Raw genomic sequence first — 21,362 nt, forward strand, 5'->3', positions numbered from 1 at the left:
CTCAGGCCCAGATCCAGAAGGCCTGTTCCCCCTGCCACCTGAGAGGTCAGCCGGGTGAGCGCCCGCCGTCTCCCACTGCTCCTGCTGGAACCGGCCCTGCCTGGGACCATCCCACCGTCCCCAGGGCAGCTCTGTTTCCACACGGAGTCCCTGGCTGCTCCGCCTGCCCGACAAGGAGCCGGGGGTTCGCCTGTTACCCCCAAGCTCAATCAGCTGGCCCTGGACAGAGCTCCAGGTGCACAATGACCTCTGTGACCTGCACCTGAGCCCCCGGGGACACGCAGAGCACCCGCACTTCTGTCTCAGCGGTGACCGTGCTCCCCACCTTGTCTGAGCCTGGGCAGCAGCTGGAGTCTCTGTCATGGTGACCTCAGAGGCAGAGCTAAAGCCTGCACTAACCATGGCACTGGCCAGAAGCCTCTTCCGCCCACAGCCTTTGTCACCAGCTGGCGCTGGGGGCCTTACCGGCTGCACCCGTTGCAGGTGGAGGTGCGAGGGGAACCCCACAAGACTCGGGGAGCACGTGCCGTCCCGCCTCACTCTCCAAAGCGGCTCTGAGGTCACTGCTTTGTGACAAGCAGAGACGGAGGGCAGATCTTGTTCAAACCCATCAGCAGGTCGCGCTCACTGCTATAGGACCTGCTTCCGAGACCATCAGCCCCCTCACCTGGGGCACGCCAGGTGAAGGGGCCCCGTGGGCAGAGACCCGCGGGGCAGTAAACGGACTCTTAAGGCCCTCTTGTCCCGGGATGGTCTGGACCAAGTCTGTTGGCTTCTGGGCCTCACGTCCCTTCATCTGTAAATTGAGAGGGTTGGGAAAGACGATTTTTTAAGATGCCACTTAGCCCTGGCAATGAATGTGTTCGTGCTTAGTTGCTAAGTCATGTCTGACTCTGTGACCCCATGATCTGTAGGCTGCAGACTCTGCCATGGGATTCTCCAGGCAAGAACACTGGAGTGGGTTGCCATTTCCTCCTCCAGGGCATCTTTCCAACCCAGGGATTGAACTCGCGTCTCCTGCATTGGCAGATAGGCTCTTCTAACCTGGGCTGGTATCAGATTTTGAGAAGTGACACTTGCTTGTCTGGAAAGCCACCTGGTAACTTATATCCCACACAGCGTTTCTCTTCTTGAGACTGGCTTGTTTCCCAAGTTTTCTATAACAAGCGGTTGTTACTCTTACAATCTGGAGAGAAGAATCCCATGTGAAAGGAATAACAATGGCCGTCCCTTAATCGGCTGTTCCTGCCTCCCACCCCTAAGTGCCTTGGCACCTTGAAGACTTGAGTTTGGAAAAACCATGTTTTGTGGCCAGCGTCTGGCTGCAGTCGGCTCCAGGCCTCTGCTGACAAGTTCAGCAGTGCTGGGGCCACCTCCCCTGGTTTTGCCCACACCCCGCTCGGCTGGCCCACAGCTGGCGACGCCTCGTCACCCCCTTCCTTGTGTCAGAGGCTCTGTCCCCAAGGCCAGATCCTCTGTGAAAGACGGTCTGTGGGGAGCAACGGTGGGGCGAGACTGGGTGGGAGGTGGCCTGGGTGGGGCTCCGTCAACCAGCCAGAAGCCAGCGCACCCGCCCCTCGCCCCCTGCCCCGGGGCTGGGGCATGCGTCTCTATCACTGGCTCAGGGTTCCCCCCGCTTGCCAGGCACCTTCCGCGTGAGGACCAGAAGCCTCCCAGGGACGACCTCCTTCTGACCACAGCATATTTGCCTCCTGCAGACGCACAGCCCCGCCGCCAGCCCGCTACCAGCCACGGGTCTGGATCAACTGCAGGGCCTGTGGGGGCTGACAGCACAGCTTGGATTTGTATTTGCAAAACAAAGCAAAGAGACACCCTTGTCTTCTTAATACAGACATCAGAAAGGAAAGCCTTGAGATAGTCCAGGAGTGAGGAAGCTGCAGGCGAGCCCCGGCCTCCCTGCCGGCGGGCCTGGGGGTTGGAGGTTGGTGTGGTGATGTGGGGTTTTCAAAAGCGAAATGTAGGTTTAGGTGGTTTGTGACATCCCATCACGCCACCCGCCAAGATTGCTATTCTTTCATTTGTTCCCACGCTCACTCTTTAAATGCTTGCTCAGCATCTGTGGCCACAAGCCTCCAAGAGGGAATACAGGCAGAGACCAACTGACGTCAGTACCCTTCCCCCCAAAGAGGGTAAATTTTGTGGTCCGGGAATTACATCTCAATAAGACTATTATTGAAATGTTTTCATTAGAGCTGAGCCTGACAAAGTAGAGAATCGTACCCAGAGTGGGTTGCCATTTCCTCCTCCAGGGCATCTTTCCAACCCAGGGATTGAACTCGCGTCTCTTGCATTGGCAGATAGGCTCTTCTAACCTGGGCTGGTATCAGATTTTGATACCAGCGGGGCAGGGCAGCGGGGGGCCGTGGACTCTGAAGTGCACACAGGCCTGGGCTACGCGAGCGCCACGGAGGCTGGGGGCCCTGGCGACGGGCAGGACCTGGCGAGCTCCAGGCTCGGGGGCACCGCGGTTTTACAGGAACAGCCTGTGCACCTGCACAAGAGGCGGAGCACCGAGGAGCCTGAAGGTAGTCAGCGGAAGAGAAGGAACGGTGAGACTGAGAAGCACTGATCTGGAGGCCAGCGTCAGCCCGAGGGAGCCGTTCTCGAGCCTGACGTTTGTTTCCGTCTCATCCTTGTTCCGTCCGAGTGTGGGGTCACCTTCCACCCCAGGGACAGGGCGCACGCCAGCCCTGCCTGCTCCTCACAGCCGGACGCCGCCAAGCCATCTCTGCTTTGAGGCTCTTCTCACTTCAGAAAGCGCCAACAGCGCCCGTCACACAGGTCGTGACCGTCCGATGGACGATGCCGGGAACAGTGTCAGGAACAGGGCAGGCGCCCTTCAGAAACGCGTGGCCTCGCTCCAGCTCCACACCCGTCCCAGGAGGGGATCCGGGGAGGCTGGGGGGTGTGCAGCTCCCTTGGTGGGCCCCCAGTCCACCACCTGTATGGCGACCCTCATGCTGGGCCTGGCCAGAGGCCAGCCCCCTCCCCTAACCTGGGGGATGACCACCCACTCAGTGTCCACAGCCCTCAGGGTCACACCATGGACAACGGCCATTCGCATTTTATTCACGACAGCTTCTTAGAACACTCACACCCTGTCTGGGAACAGAAATGTACAACATGAGCTTAAATAACTTTCATACACTATGTACAGTCATTGGCCAACGTACAAAACATATATACACCTGTGCGACCACCCAGCAGAGGAGCTGAGCCAAGCACAGCCCCGCGCCCCGGCAGGGGATGGCTAGAAAAGAGCTGGTGGGCGGGGCAGGGGTCTTCTCTGACCCTCGGCTCCCTCGGAGCGGTCCCTGCTGCCCTGCAGGGCCCTTGGGATGGGTGTTCAGAGGGCCAGACCAGGGAGTGGTGGGGGCCAGAGCGCCCTGAGTCCCGGGGAGGGGGGAGGAGAGCAAAGACGCTTCAGAAGTGAGAACTTTCCCCGTGGGCTCTGTGCCTGCACATCAGAAGGCAGGGGAGGGCCTGGGAGCAGGAGAGGAGGGCTGCTGGCTCCTGAGCCCGGGCCCGGAGGCCATGCCCAGCTGAGCTCAGCATGTTCCCTGCATGGGGGGCAAAGGGTTGGAGGCGCTGGCTTTGGGCCACTTTGGTGGGAAGGAGCTCGAGCCTCCGGCACAGCGGGTGAGGTGAGGCTCAAAGACCAGGATGTGTGCCCGCACCGGCCCAGACCGATTCAGAGGACGCCAGCAGCCTGGGCTCCCCAAAGGGGAGGAGAGGCCAGGAATCCCTGACTTCACAGCGGCCGCCCGGGGCACCTCCCCCGCCTGGCGGCACAAGGAGGCCCCAGGGATGGTCCTCCCTCCAGCAATTTGTGCTTTCAACTCCCGGGCAGGCAGCAGGGCCAGACTCCCCAGACCCAAAGGCGGCCCTTCCCAAACGGCGGCTCCCTGACCGCCTCAGAGGCCCGCCTGTGCTGGCCTCGGCTCTCAGCCTCCCTCCCCCCAGCAAGCTCTGGACGTGATGCCAGGTGCTGCCTGGGGGCTTCTGGCCGCCTCGGAGGAGCCAGCCCCACTGACGGAAGAGATGCTGGCCTGAGGATGCGGAGAGCCGAGGACCCGGCTGAGAAGGCCGGAAGGCGGCCCCGTTCGGGGAGCTCGCTCACCAGCTGCTAAAGCTGTTCCAGGGCTCAGCCCGGGGGGCGGGGGTGGGGTGTCCAAGCTCGCCAGGAGGGCTGGGGTCAGGCATTCAAAGATTCGGGACATGGGGAAAAGAGGGTGCCATTCTGGGCCCCAGCCCTCCGACGCGGCCTGCCTGCAGGGCCGGCCTCAAGCCTTGGGTGGCTCAGAGGGGCAGCAGTGCGGGACGAGCCCTGGGAGGGGGACAGGTTGTGCCCAGGCCCTGTGGGCGTGGGCCTCCGCGGCAAACCCTGGGGCGGGGCCTCCCGGGAGGCTGGCCCGGGCCTCGGCCGCCACCCACGCCTTGTGCTGTCAACCACTGTGTGCTTCTACACCTAGAAAGCTCGTGCAAGGAGGGGCACGGGGCCCCACCGGCCGCCCCGACAGCCCCGACGGCGTGTGCCGACGTCAGAGCTCCGGGGCGCCGCTGGGAACCGCTCCCGAGACACCGGAGTCAGGGCTTCCCGCCAGGACGGCAGAGCCAGCCCGCCATGAGGTAGCGGACTTGGAAACAGCGGGACACGGGCGGGCAGGGATGCCGAGCACCTCCAGTGGGCCGAGGCCCCCTCGAGCAAGGACAGGCCTGCAGCCCCGGTCCCGGCCCCAGGCCAGGGCAGCCAGTCTCTTGTGTTTCTACAGTCTGTAAACAGTCATGCGGCTTCTCGCGTACAGGTCGCAAGGTTGAGCTTTCCGTTGAACAGGTAGAAGGAGGGGCGAGGCCCCTCCGCAGCGGAGGGGGCTCCAGCGCCCCTAGGGGCGCCCAGCAGGAGCCGCTGTCCCGGCTCTGCGCAGGTCCCTCTGCACAACTGCTCCCTGACGTCCGCCCCGAGTCCAGCTGGGGCCGCTCACGGCGGGACGGCTTTCTTAGCTGGGGGGAAGCTCTGCGCAGGGGGAGAGGTCCTGTCCTCCTTCCCTCCGACCCGAGTGCCGGGGCCCTGGCCGCGTGGGGAGGGGCGCCAAGGGCCGCCTCCCGAAGACCCAGAGGTCACCGTGTTCTCTGGACAGAGCTGGGGCTCCCAGCCCCCCAGACCGAGGCCAGGAAGCACAAGGCCAGGTCAGCGTCAGAAAAATGAGGGGAAAAAGGAAAAAGGAAAAAGAAAAAAGGAACACCTCGGAGCAGGGTTGGGGGGGGGCCAGCCCTCCAGGAAAGAGCTGCTCGGCAGACTCTGCCTCTCTGCTGGCCCCTTGGGGCGGGGAGCCCCGGCTGCGCCAGCTAAGGCTTGGACAAGAAGAGAAGGTCGCCGGGCGCTGCCAGGCTGGGGGGACGCGCGGGGGCGGGGGGCTGGGGGGGCCAGGCACACGTCCAGCCCCTTCCTGGCAGACAGTCTTCTGAGCTGCTTCTGTGTGGCCCGCGTGGGGCTTGGGGAGTGGGGGCCGCAGGCGGGAGACCCCATGGGCGAGGAGACCCCTGTGGGCGCGGCTGGTGTAAGGCTGCGCGGGTGGGCGCCGGGCCCGCGGAGGAAGGCACTGCGGCGCCCAGTGGCCAGAGGCGGTCCGAGAGCAGCCCCCTGGTGAGGTGGGGACAGGCCAGGGCTGCAGAGTCCCCAGGCACCGCCCTCCTCTGCAGAGCATGCAGAGCACGTGGAGAGGTGGCCCTGCAGGACTCGGGAATCCCGGCCCCCGAGAGCTGCAGGAACGAACATGTGGGGAGGAACTTCAAGTCAGTTTTCCAGGAGGCAACAGCAAAAATAAAAATAAAAAACAACATAAATAACTGAAGCGTTCTGACCGTCTCCCCAAAGGAATCTTTCCAGCAGCTCTGCTGAGACTGTCAGAAAGGGACCCAAGGAATCGCCGGGGTCCGCGGGGAGAGGCCACTGGTGGCCGAGGGCAGAGGTCAGCTGCAGGGCCAGCTGCCCGCACCTGGTTTGTATGGTTACCTGAGGGCTGTCTTTCTGGGCTCAGAGGCAGGTGCAGTGGCTAGGCTGGGGGCAGAGGGGAGGCCTGGTCAGCGGGGGCTGCCTCACCTCTCCGACAGGAGCCCCCCACGCCAAAGGCTGGAAGAAGGGGGTGGCCAGCTGGGCAGCAGAACTCGGGGCCAGGAGGAGGGAGAAATAGGAGGAATCGCCCTTTGGCTTCACAGCTTGATTTCCTCCCCGACCGCCCTGTGCCCAAGAGGTGGGGGATGTGGGGGACAGTATCTCGTGGGAAGGTGGGGAGGGGGCATGAGGGGCCACGGCCATCAGCCACACCCTCTGTCCCCTCCTGTGTCCAGGCCGCTGGGCCGAGGGGTGGGCGTCCTCTGACCTCACTGCTAGCGGGGGCGGCTGGGCAGGCGCCGGGCACTCCAGAACTTCACGGTCAGGTCACTGGGTGGAGTGAGAGAGGGCGGTCAATTCTTGCCGCAGGCCTGGCCGGCCACCCCCGCATGAAGGACGGGCTGGAGTCCCCAGCTCTCTAGGTGTGGCCAGGACCCAGGACCGGGTGTCACCCAGGGCGAGGGTGACTGCGGGGAGTGGGGGGGCGGGCGCTGGGCAAGGAGAGGAGCCTGTGGCCACCGAGGCCCAGCGGGAGGCTCTCTTGTCGCTATTGTGTTTTGTCCGGTCCGGGCCTGACGGCCCCCCTCTGCTCTCTGCCGCCTGGCACCCCTCTCCTGGGGGTCTGTGCCCCGTCCATGCTCGGAAGGAAGGAAGGGGGGCGGGCGTGGCAATCTCGGGCAGGCAGGGTATGGGGCTAGAGAAAACCAATCTCATACCGTTAAGAAGCAGCTCAGATCGAAGTGGAGAAAGAGGGGAGAGGAGAGAGGGGAGGATGAGAGAGGAGATGAGGGAGGGGGAGACAGGAGGAGGGGCAGCGGGGGTCAGGGCATGGTGGTGGCGCGGCCCTTTATGGCCAGGACTCGGCGCGGAAGGCAGGGGGTGAGTCCAGGGACGTAATTCCACAACTTTACCCGGCAGTCACTGTCGGGCAGGAAGGGGGAGGTGGAGAGAAGAGACGAAGTCGGAACAGGAAGGAGAAAGAAGAGGCCGTCTGAGCGGCTGCCCGCGGGACAGGGCTGGGCATCCCTGGATGGGACCAGCGCTGGGGCGGGTGCTCCAGGGGCTGAGGAACCTGGACAGGGCGGCCCGGGAGACAAGCGGGCAGTCCCGGCTGGGGCCCAGCATGCCCGGCCCCACCCCTGGGCGGTGCCCTGGGAAGGAAGGCAGGGGGCAGGGGTGCTGTGGGGTCTGTGCTGGGGGCTGGGCCCTCGCCCACCCGCCCGCCCGCCCGGGGGAGGCTGGGAGCAGGAGTGGAGTGCCCCCCGCCCGGCACCCACCTGGAGGCGGTGAAAATGTGCCTGCTGTTGGTGCAAATGGCGTTGATGGGGCTGTCGTGGCCTTTGATCTCGCCGATGGGCGTGAAGTTGTCCACGTTCCAGACCTTGATGACGCCCGCACGGCAGGCGCTCAGCAGCATGGGGCGGCCCGGGACGAAGGCCAGCGCGCACACCCAGTCCTTGTGTGCAGTGGGGATTTGCTGGGGAAGGAGCGGGCCATGAGGGCGGGGAGTGGGGACCCTGACCCGGGCGCGCTGGGGCCCCCGGGGGGCGGGGGCGGGCAGCATCACAGGGCCCGGAGACGGGGCCTTCAGCCCCACTCCCGGGCTCGAACCTGAGGCCCTGCACCACTGAAGAGTCCTTCTGTCCGCAGAAGGGTCAGCGGAAAAGGGGGTGACTGGCCAGACGGGGCTGAGGGCAGACCCTTCCTTAGAGGGGGAAGAGGGTGCAGGCCCAGCCGGCGTGGGGGGCTCTGGCTCTGGGTGGAAAGGCCCCAAGCCCTCCTGGGGCCGACTCACCCTCCCGCTCGCCCGCCCCCAGCACCTGCACGAGCTCCTGCCGCTCCAGGTCCCACTTCTTGACGCCGTTGTCCCGGGAGCCACTGAACAGGACGTCCCCCTGGATGGCCAGACACTCGATGCCGTCGTAGTGCGGGGGCTCAAAGTTGTGGGTGGGCCCGACGGTGCCCATCACACCCTCACCCAGCTCGAACATCTGCGGAGGAACGGCTGGAGGGAGTCCTGGGCCACCCCCAGCCCCCTCGGGGCCAGCGCGAGGTCCCCCGGGAGAGGGGGCTCCCGGGGACTGGGAGACTGACTCTGGGGGTGCGTCTCCTGTGAAGGTTTTTTACTTTTTAATAAATAGATATAGTACTATCTGTACTTGAAATAAAAATATTCACCGTAACTTTTTTTTCCTCTGCTTCTCAGTTTCTGACTTTGAACCTGTTTGCAGCCACGCAACGAAGGAGTAAAGACGGTCAGTGCTGACCGCGCTCCTTGGGGCTTTCTCGTGTTCCTCAGGCCGGTGGTAGCCCTGCTCCCAGCCCTGCGGGTTTCCCCTACTTCACCGTCATCCCACCCGCAGACACTTAGGTTCTTTCTGATGTTTCACCATTTACAAAATCACGCTGCAATCTCGACCTCCTGCTCAGACTTGCTCCCTGGGAGGGACTTTTCAGTACCAAGTGCCAGGAGTCACGTTGTTTTTCGTTGAGTCCCAAGGCAGCGTGGAGGTAGGGAGTGCCAGAGAGGTCAAGCCCAAACCCCGCTTGGAGGTCAAGGCGTCTCCGTACCTTAACGTAGTGGTCCTTGGAGCCGGTCACCACCAGGTCATGCTGGCTGGCCGTCTGGGTGACCGTCAGGCACATCACGGGGCCAATGTGGCCAGTCAGCTTGCCGACGGGCTGGAACCTGTGGGGGCGGAGACGTCCAGCTGGAGGGAGTGAACTGGGGGGACCTGGGGTGGGACGGGGTTGGCTCCGGGTAAACACGCTGGCCAGGGTCCTGCCGCCCGGGGGTCACCTGCCAGCCCCCTGCACTCCCCGGGCCCCCCACCTGCTGAGCTCCCAGACACGGACGGCATTCCCCGAGGCGGCGTAGAGCGTGCTGCCCGCGGGGCTGAGGGCAATCTGGTTGATCTGGTGCTCCCCCTGTCCGCTGGTGACCGTGCGGGTGGATGCGGCCGCGCAGGCGTCCCCCGAGAACACCTGGCCCGAGGACCTGCCGGCGAGGGAGACAGGTGGGGTCGGGGGTGTGCCTGCCGGGCGGGCCGGGCCCTGGCTCCCACCCCAGCCCCGACAGCCTGGCGGGGAAAACTCACGTGAGCGTCCGGACGCACTTGGCCGAGTCTCGGATGTCCCACACCTTGATGTAGGAGGCGGACACGGAGAACACGAGCCCCGAGTGGCCGCAGTACTTGATGGAGACCACGTTGTTGGGGTGACCCTTCAGAGCCGCGATCTCCTGCCCTGTTACCAGGTTCCACATCTTACAGCTGCGATCTAAGGGGAAGCAGGGACCGCCCTGTTACATCCCCACACCCCGCAGGGCCGCCAAGGCTGGGGGAGGTGTCCAGGCATGCCCAGAGGAGGCACTCCGGGTCTGGGGGGCCAACACAGGCTCACGCCTGCCCCTGAGCACAGACGGGCGCGTCGCTCCCGACGGGGGCCCAGCAGGCACTGCGGAGGTGCCGGGCCTACGGCAAAGCTCGACACGTGCTATCCACGGACCAGTGAGCCAACTAGGGCAAGCGAACCTCAGGGGAAAAACCCTGGGCTCAGCCGGCCTCACTGGACTCGCAGCTCTCCCTCCTGCCATGCAGGTCTGTGGGTACACACAGCTGCTTCCTGCTGGCACCAAGTCAGCGTGGGAAACACGAGGCCCCAAGTGGCTGCTGACGTGAACGATGCTGACACGCTTCCCGGCATTCCGGAGGCAGGTCTGGGTGGAGCCCCCGGGGCCAGCTAGGAGGGGAGGCCCAGGGTGGGGAGCCCTGAGTGCCGACAGGAGCAGGTTCCCATCTCCTGGGCCGCGGTCTCGGGGGGAGGAAGCAGGCGGCTGGGAGACCCTGAGTCCACGGGGCGGGTCTGCGTCCCACCCACCTTTGGAGCCCGTGAAGAGCAGCTCGTCCGTGGCGTCCACGCAGAGCACGGGCTTGGTGTGGCCCTCGGCCATGGAGACGCACTGCAGTGGGGCCGTCCTGGCGCCCTTGGCTCCTCCGACCGGGGTGATGATGCCCCTTCCCGGGAGAGAGGGAGAGAGGCGCCCGTCAGCCCGGGGCCGTGGCCAGGCCGAGAGAGGCTCCGGGGTGTGGGGCACACGCAGGGGCTCCGGGGCCCCAGGCACCGCCCCTGGGGCCCAAGAGCCACAAAGGCAAGGGCCCGTGGTGCGGCCTCTCAGTCACCATCCCGAACGCTTCCAGGCAGCCAGACCAGCCAGGCACAGCCGGGGGTCAGAACAGACAGGCCCTGCCTGCAGGGGGTCCCCTCTGACCCTGCCTGACCCAGAACCCGAGGTGCAGACGCCCCCAGGCCAGAGCCGGGTGGGAGAGGCCCCAGAGCTGGGGGGCTCCTCTGCCACCTCAGCGACCCCAGGGAGAGTGGGGGGGGGTGCAGATGGGGGGGGCAGGCTGCCCGGCCCTTGCAGAGATGGATGCGTGTGCAGGGGTGCACACACGCCCGGTGGGACCAGCATGATCAGGCCGGTGAGTGCCATTCACACAGCCTGCTCAGCGCCACAGGAAGGATGCCCCGGCCCCGCTGCGTGTAGCTACACCGAGCTAGAGTGACCCTGCCTGCCCGCAAGCCGACGGAGGAGGCCTGTCTTGAGTGGGCCCAGGGACCCGGCTACACCCCAGCCTGCGGAGGCCCTGAGGAGGAAGAGCTTGTTCTCAGCGGGGGTCTCTGGGAACAGGCCCCCAGCCCCATTAGGTGCATGTCTGAAAGCACGCCTATCCTGCGTCTGTCCTCTCCAAAGAGAGCACCCCCGCGACAGGGACGCTGTGGCCGAGAACATCCGACGGGACCCACGTCCTGCCCTGCTTGCAGCTGCTGACGAAACCCCGGGCTCCACCGGCCCACCCCGAGGACAGCGGTCGGCCAGGCCCGGCCGCCCCAGGCATCACATACGCACGAACGGTCCCCCGCCTCGCCCCACCCCAGCTCGCTGCTTCTGTTTTACAGGCCCAGCTGCATGGCCAGGGAAGGAGCCCCAGGCAGCCAGCTTATGGGAAACCATACAGTGAAAGCATGACGCTCCTTCCAGGAGCGAGGCCTGGGGGCGGGTTACAGAGGCGTCCCCCCGTGTGGGAGGCGCAGAGAGCAGCAGTCGCCCAGGAAGGGCAGGGGAGCCTCAGTCCCGGGGAGGGGGGGCCCTTCCCCAGCAGGGGCTCAGGCCCACCGGGTCTGGGGGCCTGCTCTGCTGTGGGGGGGGCTGCATGGGGCTGGCTGGGGGACAGTGTCCTGGTATGCCTGGTCCTCTGGCCAGGAGACGTGGGCAGGGGCCCTCCTGGCTCAGGACTAAGGTCACGAGCGAGCCCCTGACTTTGTGGAAAAGGTCCGACCCTTCCAGCACCACCAGGCCTTTCTCGGGCGGTCCAGCGCCCCAGGCTCCCGTGCCCGCCCCTCCCACCCAGTGACGAGGCGCCAGCAGCCACGGCCTCCCCGAGCCCCCAGCTCCAGCCTGGCACAGTCAGAGGCCACGAAGCACCCACGAGGGAGGAGCCGGGGTGAGAAGGCAGGAGGGGTCTGGGGGAGTCACGGAGGGCAGGGGCTGCATGCTGAGGCCAGGGTGTTGGGGGGGATAAGAGGGAGCAGTGAGCCATCTGTGTGTACCTCAGGACCTCCGACAAAGAGGAGTCGCTGTCATCAGACCTGGGGGCAGAAAATTAGCTGGATTAGGGGGGAGGGGACACACAGGAGGGAGTGAGCGGCAGCAGCGTGGGGCGGTCAGAGGGCGGTTATTCTCCGTGGGGGGGGCGGGAGGAGAGGAGGAGGGTGCTGAGGGCAGCGGGGAGGGGGCCAGGGGCGCCCCCAGCTAACGGGGTGGGGGGTGGGGAGGGGCTTCGGGGAGACGGGCCTTGCTGGTCCCAGGCTCTTGCTGCCTCACAAGCTGGGGGCCCCTTGCCCCCCGGAGCGACGCGGGGACTGCTCTCACCCCTCCCAGGAGCTGCCCTCTCCCAGCAGGGACCTGCTGACCCCCAAACCCGCTGTCCCCGGAGCCTGGACAGTGCCCGGGAGCCGGCTCTGTACATGCATGGGCCCAACACCAGAGCCATCAGGCAGGACAGGAAGGGCTGGGATGCCAGGTCCACCCAGAGCTGCTGAGAAGGACCTGCGACCGTCAGGGTACGAGGGCTTCCCGCCCCGGATGACGTGGAGGTGTCTGGCTGGTATGTGCAGCTCCCTGACTCATGTGGGGGTGCCCTGGATGTTATGTGGAGGGTGCACTGGCTAGTGTGGGGGCACCTTGGCTGGTGTGGGGGCACCCTAGCTGGCATGTGGGGGGTACCCTCGATGGAATGTGGGGGGGCACCTCGCCAGCAAGGGCAGCCTGGCTGGTATGTGCAGCTCCCTGACTCATGTGGGGGTGCCCTGGATGTCATGTGGGGGGTGCACTGGCTAGTGTGGGGGCACCTTGGCTGGTGTGGGGGCACCCCAGCTGGCATGTGGGGGGTACCCTGGATGGAATGTGGGGGGGCACTTCGCCAGCAAGGGCAGCCTGGCTGGTATGTGCAGCTCCCTGACTCACGTGGGGGTGCCTTGGTTGTTACGTGGGGGGTGCACTGGCTGGTGTGGGGGCACCCTAGCTGGTATGTGGGGGTACCCTGGATGGAATGTGGGGGGCACCTCGCCAGCAAGGGTACCCTGCTGGTATGTGCAGCCCCCGACTCGTGTGGGGGTGCCCTGGATGTTGTGCGGGGTCACACTGCCTGGTGTGGGTGGCACCCTGGTTGGTGGGGGTGGCATGCGGGTGGGTGTGAAGGTGCTCTGGCTAGCACAGGGGTGTCCTGGTTGGTGGGTGCAGCTCCCTGGTTTGTGTGTGGGGGGTGCCCTGGCTGTTACGGGGGGAGACACTCTGTCTGGTATGTGGGGGGCACCCTGGCTGGCGTGCCGGTGCCCTCCTCCCACAAGGGAAGACAAAGTGGGTTCAGGGGAAGAGCAGTATTTTGCCCCAGGAAGCGGCATTTCTGTGGGGAGGGGTGGATGCAGGCAAGGACTAGCACTTGGTAGCCTGGGCTTCCCCAGAGGACAGCAGCCCCCCACCACCATCTAAAAGGATAGAGGAGCTGTTAGAGCCAAGAGGAGCCCACTGGGGCTGCAGAGTTGGGGGTGCCCGGGAGTGTTGGGGGCACCGAGGAGAGCACTGGAGGCCCAGGCCTCCCCCTTCCCCAGGGCAGACGCCCACGTGTCAGAGGCCCCAGGTCTGGGCCCAGCTTGACGTCTGAGCCTCATCTCCTCTTTGTAATACAGGGAAGACGGTCCTCACGGCTGGTTCACGGCTCACAGTCGCGTGTGTGCAAGCGGGGTGCAGCTTAGGGGCCCTCACACTGGGAGGTGAGCGTCCAGCAGGGGCAGTCGGCGGCGGGCGCTGACCCCTCCGTGTGACCGTAACAGGGTCTCCTTCTGTGGGGACAGTCCCCTAGGGGCCCGAGCAAGAGCGGTGGGGAGGGGGCACGACTGAAGCTGGGGGAGGCACAAGGGGCAGGCGGGCAGTTCTGGGGAGGCCCCCGGGGTGCACGGCCACAGCCCCACGGCCTCCTTCCTGCCCTCTACCGCGGCCCCCGAACACTCGGGGACGGGAGGGGCCCAGGCTCAGCACGGAGCGGGACCAGCACGGTGTGTGCACGGTCTCCGGGTCCCCGCCCGCCCGCGGCGAGGGCCCGCCCACAGACTCCTCGCCCCGCCCCCGGCCCCGCCCTCAGACTCCTCACTCGGCTCCCCCCGCCACAGACTCCCCGCCTTGTCCGCAGACTCCTCGCCTGGGTCTCGCCCCGCCCCCGCCCCGCCCGCAGACTCCTCGCCCCATCCTCGGCCCCGCCTGCAGACTCATCACCTGGCCACGCCCCCGCCCCGCCCGCAGACTGATCCCTTGGCAACGCCCACGCCCCGCCCACAGACTCCTCGCCCCGCCCCCGCCCGCAGACTCCTCACCCGGGCCACCCCCCCACAGACTCCTCGCCTCGTCCGCGGACTCATCGCCTGGCCCTCGCCCCGCCCCCGCCCCGCCCCGCCCCGCCCCGCCCGCAGACTCCACGCCCCGCCCCGGCCCCACCTCCAGCCAGCCCGTAGACTCCTCGCCCCGCCCCGCCCCCGCCCCGCCTCCAGTCCCGCCCGCAGGCTCCACGCCCCGCCCCGCCCCGCCCCGCCCCACCCCACCCCGCTCCGCCCTGCCCCCCGCTTCATCCTCAGACTCCTCGCCCCGCCCCCGCCCTTACTTGTCCAGCGCGGACCCTTGGCTCTGGTTACTGGTGAGACGAGAGAAGACGTTTCGGTCGTTGCGGGACCGCGTGGGAGGGGACGAGGGAGGCGTGAACCCCACGTCTGTGGACCTGGCAGGCGAGTGGGACAGAGCACCGCCGTCAGGAGCCGCACCGTTGCCCGCGGGCCTCCTGCCCCACCTTTGGCCTGGTGGCCGCCTGGTTCCGGGGCTGGGAATCCCCTGCTCATCGCGGCGCGTGTGTCAGCCCCGAACAAGACGTGCAGGCCTCCCCATCATTTGCAGACATGAGGACCCAAGCGCACATGTCCCCAGCTGAGGTCGGAAGAGGCGGCCCTGCCCTCCTCACCCTGCATACAAGGGTCCTTTCCAAAGCCTACGTCGTGTCGTGATTTTCATATTTCTGTGCTTTTGCTGGTGATGTCACTGATTAAAACGGCCCCAAAGCTGCTGCAGGCCTGTCTGTGTGGAGCTCAAGGAAGCTGGGGCGTGATTGATGGAGAAAGCCCATTAGATGAGCTTTCGTTCAGGTGTGAGCTCTATAGAGGGCTGCTGGCCCCGAGGTCAGTGCTAACGAAAGTGAAAGTTTAATTGCTCAGTCGTTTCAGACTGTGACCCCGTGGACTGTAGCCTACCAGGCGCTTCTGTCCACAGGGCTTTTCCAGGCAAGAGTACTGGGGTGGATTACCATTTCCTTCTCCAGAGGATCATCCTGACCCGGGGAAAATGAGTCAGTAGTATATATTAGATAAAGTGTCTTTCAGCAGAAACTCACATGCTGGGGTGATGGAAATGCCGTGACCTGAGGCCCTCAAGTACTCTGCCCTGTACTTTACGGGAACAATGGCTCGGGAATCACTAAGTCGGGTTCACACTGAGGTGATAACCTGACACCCACGACCTCTCTCTTCGGAAGGTGGCCCTCGGGTGCAGCTCATCCTCTGCAGACCCTCCAGCCTGCACCCCACCCCCACCCCACGGCGGCTCCAGTGTGTTGACTTAGTCACGGGAGCGGGATGGTTTCTGGGGTCCCAGGTGCACGGATGTCCTGCAACTCCTCCCACCAAAGGCCACGGGGTGGGGCGGCGCAGGGGGCCTGGACCAGAGGGAGAGACTGGAGCACGTCCTCCTCCCCTCAAGGGAGGTGCACGAGGTCACCCTGCCCTCCACTGCTTCACAAGTGACCACAAAGGCCAGCAAACACCTCTGAGAATTAGGACGACCTAGAGAGGCGTCCAGTAGCCTGCAGAAGCCCGGGGGCCCCAGGAGCGGCTGAGCAGTAGGGGACCCTCCACTGTCCTGTGCCCTTCCCCTTCCTGGACTGTCCTTATTCTCTCATGCCCTGCCACACCCCCCACAGGACAGGACCTCCGAGGCCCCCCAAGAGCCCACGGCGGTCCCGTGACCAGCCCAGGCCCCTGCGAAGCCGTCCACACCGAGCTCACGGCAGTTGGCGGTTTTTAGCCTTGGCCTTGGCCACCACCTCAGGCGCTCACGGAGGTTGTTTTCTGAGCCGCAGCCGACAAAGGGGGGAAGGGGCCACGGCGGGGGGGGGGGGGGGGGTGCTGACGGAAGTGCACACGACGGGACCGGACGCTGCTGCCGGGTTCAGAGCACACCCTCACCTGATGGGCTGCCCTCGGTCATAGGACTTCCTCCGGGTCAGAGGGGACGTCTCTGCACCACGAGCCTGTCGGGGACTGGAACACAGGGCCCCGTGAGGCCTGCACCCACCCCCCAGCCCCAGCCTCCCCCCGCCCCCCGCCGCTCGCTCCCTCCTTACAAAGTGCTCCCTCTGGTGGGGAGGCTGATGGTCCGCGAAACCCTGTCCCGGTAGTGGGGATCTCGGGCTGAGAAGCCCGCGCCGTCCTCTTTGATCTCCACGAGGGACGCCAGGGACTTGGTGATGTTCTTGGTGGAGACGTCCAGCGGGGGGCCCAGGCACTCGGCCGACACAGCCTTCATCTGGGCGGACAGCTTGGGCTCGCCCTGCCACAGGAGGGGTTGGGTGGACCCACCTGCCCGCACAGGATGGTGCAGGAGGGGGACGAGGCGGAATTCCACAGGGCAGACGGTGCTGCCAGAGGCAGAGCAGTGGACGGAAGGGCCCGGCAGACATCACCCAGGCACGTCTTCCCGGGCGTCTGGAGAGGCCGAACCAACAGGAATGCCCTTCCCGCCCTGGACTTTGCAAGCAGAACTGCCCAGGCGGACCAGTGTCCCCAGCTCCTCAGTACACCCAGAGGCTGCGCTCACATCTCTGCTCCCGGGTCCCAGCGCTCTGCCTTCCCTCTATAATGCGTCCTGCTGGGGGTTCAGTCTAGCCTAAAAACCGCTCCCTGACTGCAGACCCGCATGCACAGCGACTGAATATCCGGGGCGAGGCTCTGATCAGAGCTGGAGGCGGTTTGGTGAGGAATAGGGGGATTTCTGAAGGTGGGGCCTTGGGCTGTGGTGACGTCACTCCACCCACTTCAGAAGGAAGGGGTTGTCAGAGGTCACACCCTGCACCCCCCCCCCCGCCACCCGTTCCAGCTGAGACCCGTCTTGGCCCCTGCACCCCAGCTGGAGGCAGTACTGGGTTGGGGCTGAGGGCGGGGGCCGTGCCACGGGAAGGCGGGGACCAGGCTTTGGGGAGCAGCCTGGTCTGCCTGCCAGTGGGGCTCACCTTGAACTTGAAGTCATCGTGGCTGGTGGAGCCTTTCATGGTGAATGACTGGGAGAAGCTAAGGGAGAAGCCGACGAGGGTCAGGGTGCTGACAGCTGGGATTCTGGGTCCTAGGTACTTAGACTCATGGGTCCCCGGGAACCCCCAGGCCCTGGTTCAGCCCTCGGCCCAGCCCGGGTCATGGGGCCCCTCCCGACCTGGAAACTCACCTCCCCTCAGAGAACTCGGACACCTCCTCATCTGTGCTGGCATAGCCATTCTCTGTGGGGAAGGAGGGAGCTGGGGGTGAGACCCCAACCCATGGAGTGTGGGGAGGGCAGCCTCCCTTCCATCGTTCCTGGGGGTCAGACTGGGGCTTCTGGGGAGCACGGGGAAGCGAGGGCCTCCGGGGTGGGGGGAGGGAGCCCCGGGTGTCTGGGGGCGCCTGGGGGGCCCATACCCTGCTGCACATTGTGGATGAGGGCCTGCAACTCGGGGCGGGCCTCGGCCTTGTCCCGCAGGGTGTCCAGGAGCACGTGGTTCTGGGAGGAGCCCGCTATGTCTGTCTGCCGCAGTCGCCCCTCCAGCAGCCGGATCTGTGCCTCCTTCTGTGCCACCTGCAGCCCCTGAGGATGGGCAGCGAGGCCTGGGGTCACCCTTCCTGGCCTGGTGCTGTGGGGACCCTCATCACTGCCCTCCCAGCATCTGCACCTCATAAGAGCTTGGAGGGCTTGCAGCCCTCACCCTGCCCCCATCACAGACCCAAGACGCACCCCGGGCCCTTGGCTTCCCCCACATCCACGCTAGGGGCATGCTCCCCACGTGGCCTGAACCGTGTCCCCAGACGCATATGCAGATGTAATCGCAGGACCTCAGAAGGGGACTGCATGTGGAAATGAGGGGCTTCAAGAGATGATCAGGGCTTCCCAGGTGGTGCTAGTGGCAAAGAACCTGCCTGCCGGTGCAAAAGAGGTAAAGGATGTGGGTTCGATCCCTGGATTGGGAAGATCTCCAGGAGGAGGGCATGGCTACCCACTCCAGTATTCTTGCCTGGAGAATCCCAAGGACAGAGGAGCCTGGTAGACAGGACTGAAGCTAAGCTGGCACACACGCAGGAAAGAGGTGATCAACTGAAAATGAAGTCTCTAGGGGGCCCTAATCCCCGTGACTGCTGTCCTTTATAAGAGGAGATCAAGACACAGACACACAGAGGGGCGACCGCGGGAGAGGGAAGGCAGCGCCTGCAAGGCGTGGAGACAGGCTCCGAGGAAGCCCGCCCTGCCCGCACCTGATCTCTGGCCTCCAGCCTCCAGGACTGGGAGGAGGAAGGTGTGCATTTTAGGCCCCCGCACCAGTCCTGACAGCCCAGCAGAGGAACACCCTCCCGAGAGCAGAGCTGAGAGAGCTCCCTGGGGGACGGGGAGGGGGGGTGGGGGAGGGCAGTCTCCTGCCCCAGCCGGAGCTGCCCCACCCCTGGGACTGGGAGGAGCATGTCCATCTGTCTGCTGCGGCTGCCCCACCACACACACACATGCACACAGAGACACAGAGACATACAGACACACGTAGACAGACATACACACAGACACGAGACACACACACACACACACACACACAAGCTGCTGCCTCCCCCTCCAGAGGCTCAGGCCCTGCTGTGTGGGGACCACACCAAGCCCCTGGCCACATCACCTCATTAAAGCCGCACAGCCGGCCGTCACCCCCGCTGTATAGCGTGCCGCCACGAGTGACGCAGCTGGGCAGCCGGCTGTGACTGCGCCAGCCCAGGCAGGCCCCAGGCAGGGGCAGGAGGCCAGTGACCCACCCACCTTGTCGATGGACGCCTTGAGGAAGTTGTCCAGCAGGAGGCGGGCTTCGGCCAGGGAGCAGGAGCTGATGACCACTGACGTGTCCGTGGAGTCCAGCTCCTCCTGGGCGGGGAGGCAGCGGGCGTCACCCGGCTGCCCCGCCGCCCCACCCGCGCCCACCCGGCCCGCCCGGCCCCGGCACCTTGGTCTCCTCCAGCTGCACGATGGTGGCCTGGCAGTCGCCGATGCTGTCGTTGATGTAGTCGATGTTGGCCGCCAGCACCTCGATCTCCTCCGCCAGCTCCTGAAGCCCCTTCTCCTCCTCGGGGCTCTCTGCCTGCAGCCGCTCCCGCTTCCTGCGCAGCGCCTCCTGCAGGAGGGAGAGCTCCTCCCTTTTCTGGGGAGGCGGGCGAGGCCTCAGGCTGCTGCCCCCCACGCCTGGGGAGTGGGGGGGGGGGCGGAGGGGCGGGCCCACCTTGATGAGCCGCTCCATGTCGGCCTCCAGATTGACGATGGTCATCCTCTGCATGACGATGTCCAGGATCCTCCGCTCCAGCGACTGCCACTTGAGCCTGGCGGCCTTGCTGAAGCTCTGGCTGGCCCCCTTCTTCTGGAACTTCTTCCTGGGGGGGCACAGGTGAGGGGGCCAGGGCGGGACCACTCTCAGCCTCTGCACTGTGCAGAGCCTCTCACCTGGAGCCTCCGAGGCCCGTCCCGCAGCCCCCAAGGCTCAGGCGCCCGGCCTCCTCACCTGGCAGGGCGGGCGCCAGGCACGGTGGGCGCGGGGTGGCCCCCCAGGAAGTGGTTGATCTTGCGGTCCCACTGGCGCACGATGCTGGAGACGCAGCGGGCCCCCGATTCGGCCTCAGACGAGGTGGTGCTGGCCGACACCTCGGCCCCCGAGTCCAGCACAGGTGACTTCAGTCCTACTCGCCCTGCCACCCGCTCAGACATGGGCTTGGCCAGACGCCTCAATGCAGAAACCTGGGGGTCCAGAAGAGAGGGGCCTACTGGGTGGGGTGCCCCCAGGCCCCCGCAAAGGCCCAGCCTGGGGGTGCTAGGCGGGAGAATACAGGGGCCGCTCCGTCCTGGCTTGGGTTTGGGATGGAGAAAGGGCCAAGGGGTCTTCGATGTGAAATGAACAAAAAAGAGACTTCTCTTTTTAAAAACTCACATCTCGTGCATTGGGACCGGAACCCCTGCTCCCCCCGCTTCAGCGCCCCCACGGGGTAACCCTGGGTCAGCACTCAGCGGGGGTGGGAGGGGGGCTGCTCTGGGGGCTGGGCAGGGGCCCGCACTCACCTCCTGAGTCTTCCTCCTCAAGACTATTTCCTGCTGCCTCTTCTGGGACTCCAGAGCTCGGATCTGAAACTGGGGGCGAGAAGGGGGTGGAGCCCTCGCTCAGGCACTGAGCCTGGTCCCCCGCCCCCGGCCGGCTCGGGAGGGCAGCCTTGTGCTGTCAGAACTCGCAGGGAAAGGGCACCCAGCATTTGGAGGGCACGTCTCTCGGCCTCTTCTCCCCACCAGGGCAGGGGTGAGGAGCCTGAGGCAGAGGGCTGGGCCCCGCAGGCCTCTCTGCAGGCTGGACGCTGGGGCTGGCATGCTGGGTCCTGGCCAGCGTGGAGCTCCAGTCTCGGCTCGGAACCACATGGGGACCAGGCTGGGTGTCCGCAGCCGTCTTGCCCTCCCGCGTGGGGCTGCACTCGCCTCCAGGCACCTCCTCTCTGCCGAGGACGGCCTGCCAGGGCCCGGGTGGTCAGGAGGGGTGCCAGTGCGTGGGGAGACCGGCTGGGGCCCGGAGGCGCCCTCACCTCCTGCCGCCGCTGCTCCTTCCGGAGCTGTGCGATCTCCCGGGTCCGCTTGGTCTCCACCAGCCGCCGCCGCTGCTGCTCCTCCCGCATCTGCTTCATCAGGGCCACCTGTGTTGGGGGGGGCAGCGGCCGTGAGGCGGGGCGCAGTGCCTCGGGGCCTGTCCCCTACTCTCCGCAGAGCTTGAAGCTGACCCGCCCCCTGGCCAAGCTCCCAACAGGAATGGCCTTTCTGCCAGCCTGGCCGTGCAGGCGTCACCACGCGGCAGGTCCTGCGCAGCCCCCACGGCTCTGGTCCTGGCCCCTGATGGCCCCCACTTGTAGCCACCGCCAGGGCCCGGCAGGTGTGGGCCCAGCCTGCATGGCCGGAGGCAGGCACTCCTGCCTGGATGGAGCTGAGCTGCTGTGGAGTGAGTCCCTAGGCCAGGCTCACGGTGACCATAAAAACCAGGAGCATGGATGGAGCCCACACTGCATGCCCAGACCCTCGTAACAGTCAGATGACAGAGGAGGTACCACTCCTATTTCATAAGCAGGATGTGAACCTCAGAGAGACCAAACAGCTTAAAGTCAGAAATTCAGCAATGCGTGGCTAGACTTGTGGTCGGGGTCATTTTGCTTCGAAATCCAGCTCTTACCACGGCCGTGGGTCAGGGCAGGGCGGGCCCCCATGCACAGAGTCTGGAGCCAAGTTCCTGGCACAGAGGGCATCGTCAGGGCAGCGATGACCCGCGTGACGGGGCACCCGGAGGCT

The 21,362-nt window shown here is 65.6% G+C and overlaps 1 protein-coding gene across 3 annotated transcripts in view; it reads right to left on the minus strand.

Annotated features, from left to right (window-relative positions):
• Positions 1–3,080: 3,080 nt before the first annotated feature.
• Positions 3,081–21,362, minus strand: part of KIF21B (kinesin family member 21B) — a 42,500-nt gene continuing 24,218 nt past the window's right edge. Inside the window, exons 16-35 of one of the 3 annotated variants that reach the window (XM_065936338.1) lie at positions 20,612–20,719; positions 20,103–20,171; positions 19,552–19,784; positions 19,276–19,423; positions 19,003–19,197; positions 18,822–18,923; positions 17,456–17,621; positions 17,226–17,277; positions 17,017–17,074; positions 16,132–16,337; positions 15,974–16,048; positions 14,347–14,460; positions 11,744–11,782; positions 10,013–10,149; positions 9,232–9,412; positions 8,967–9,131; positions 8,705–8,822; positions 7,954–8,124; positions 7,411–7,610; positions 3,081–6,463 (exon numbers count right to left, since the gene is read on the minus strand). In XM_065936338.1, the coding sequence (XP_065792410.1) occupies positions 6,409–6,463; positions 7,411–7,610; positions 7,954–8,124; positions 8,705–8,822; positions 8,967–9,131; positions 9,232–9,412; positions 10,013–10,149; positions 11,744–11,782; positions 14,347–14,460; positions 15,974–16,048; positions 16,132–16,337; positions 17,017–17,074; positions 17,226–17,277; positions 17,456–17,621; positions 18,822–18,923; positions 19,003–19,197; positions 19,276–19,423; positions 19,552–19,784; positions 20,103–20,171; positions 20,612–20,719 (2,592 nt within the window). In that variant the 3' untranslated portion in view covers positions 3,081–6,408. Of the gene's footprint in view, positions 6,464–7,410; positions 7,611–7,953; positions 8,125–8,704; positions 8,869–8,966; positions 9,132–9,231; positions 9,413–10,012; positions 10,150–11,743; positions 11,783–14,346; positions 14,461–15,973; positions 16,049–16,131; positions 16,338–17,016; positions 17,075–17,225; positions 17,278–17,455; positions 17,622–18,821; positions 18,924–19,002; positions 19,198–19,275; positions 19,424–19,551; positions 19,785–20,102; positions 20,172–20,611; positions 20,720–21,362 lie in introns of those variants that run through there. The other 2 variants (XM_065936339.1, XM_065936340.1) reach the window with 2 other exon arrangements.

This window comes from Muntiacus reevesi, chromosome 5 (genome assembly GCF_963930625.1).
Source record: "Muntiacus reevesi chromosome 5, mMunRee1.1, whole genome shotgun sequence".
NCBI lineage: Eukaryota > Metazoa > Chordata > Mammalia > Artiodactyla > Cervidae > Muntiacus > Muntiacus reevesi.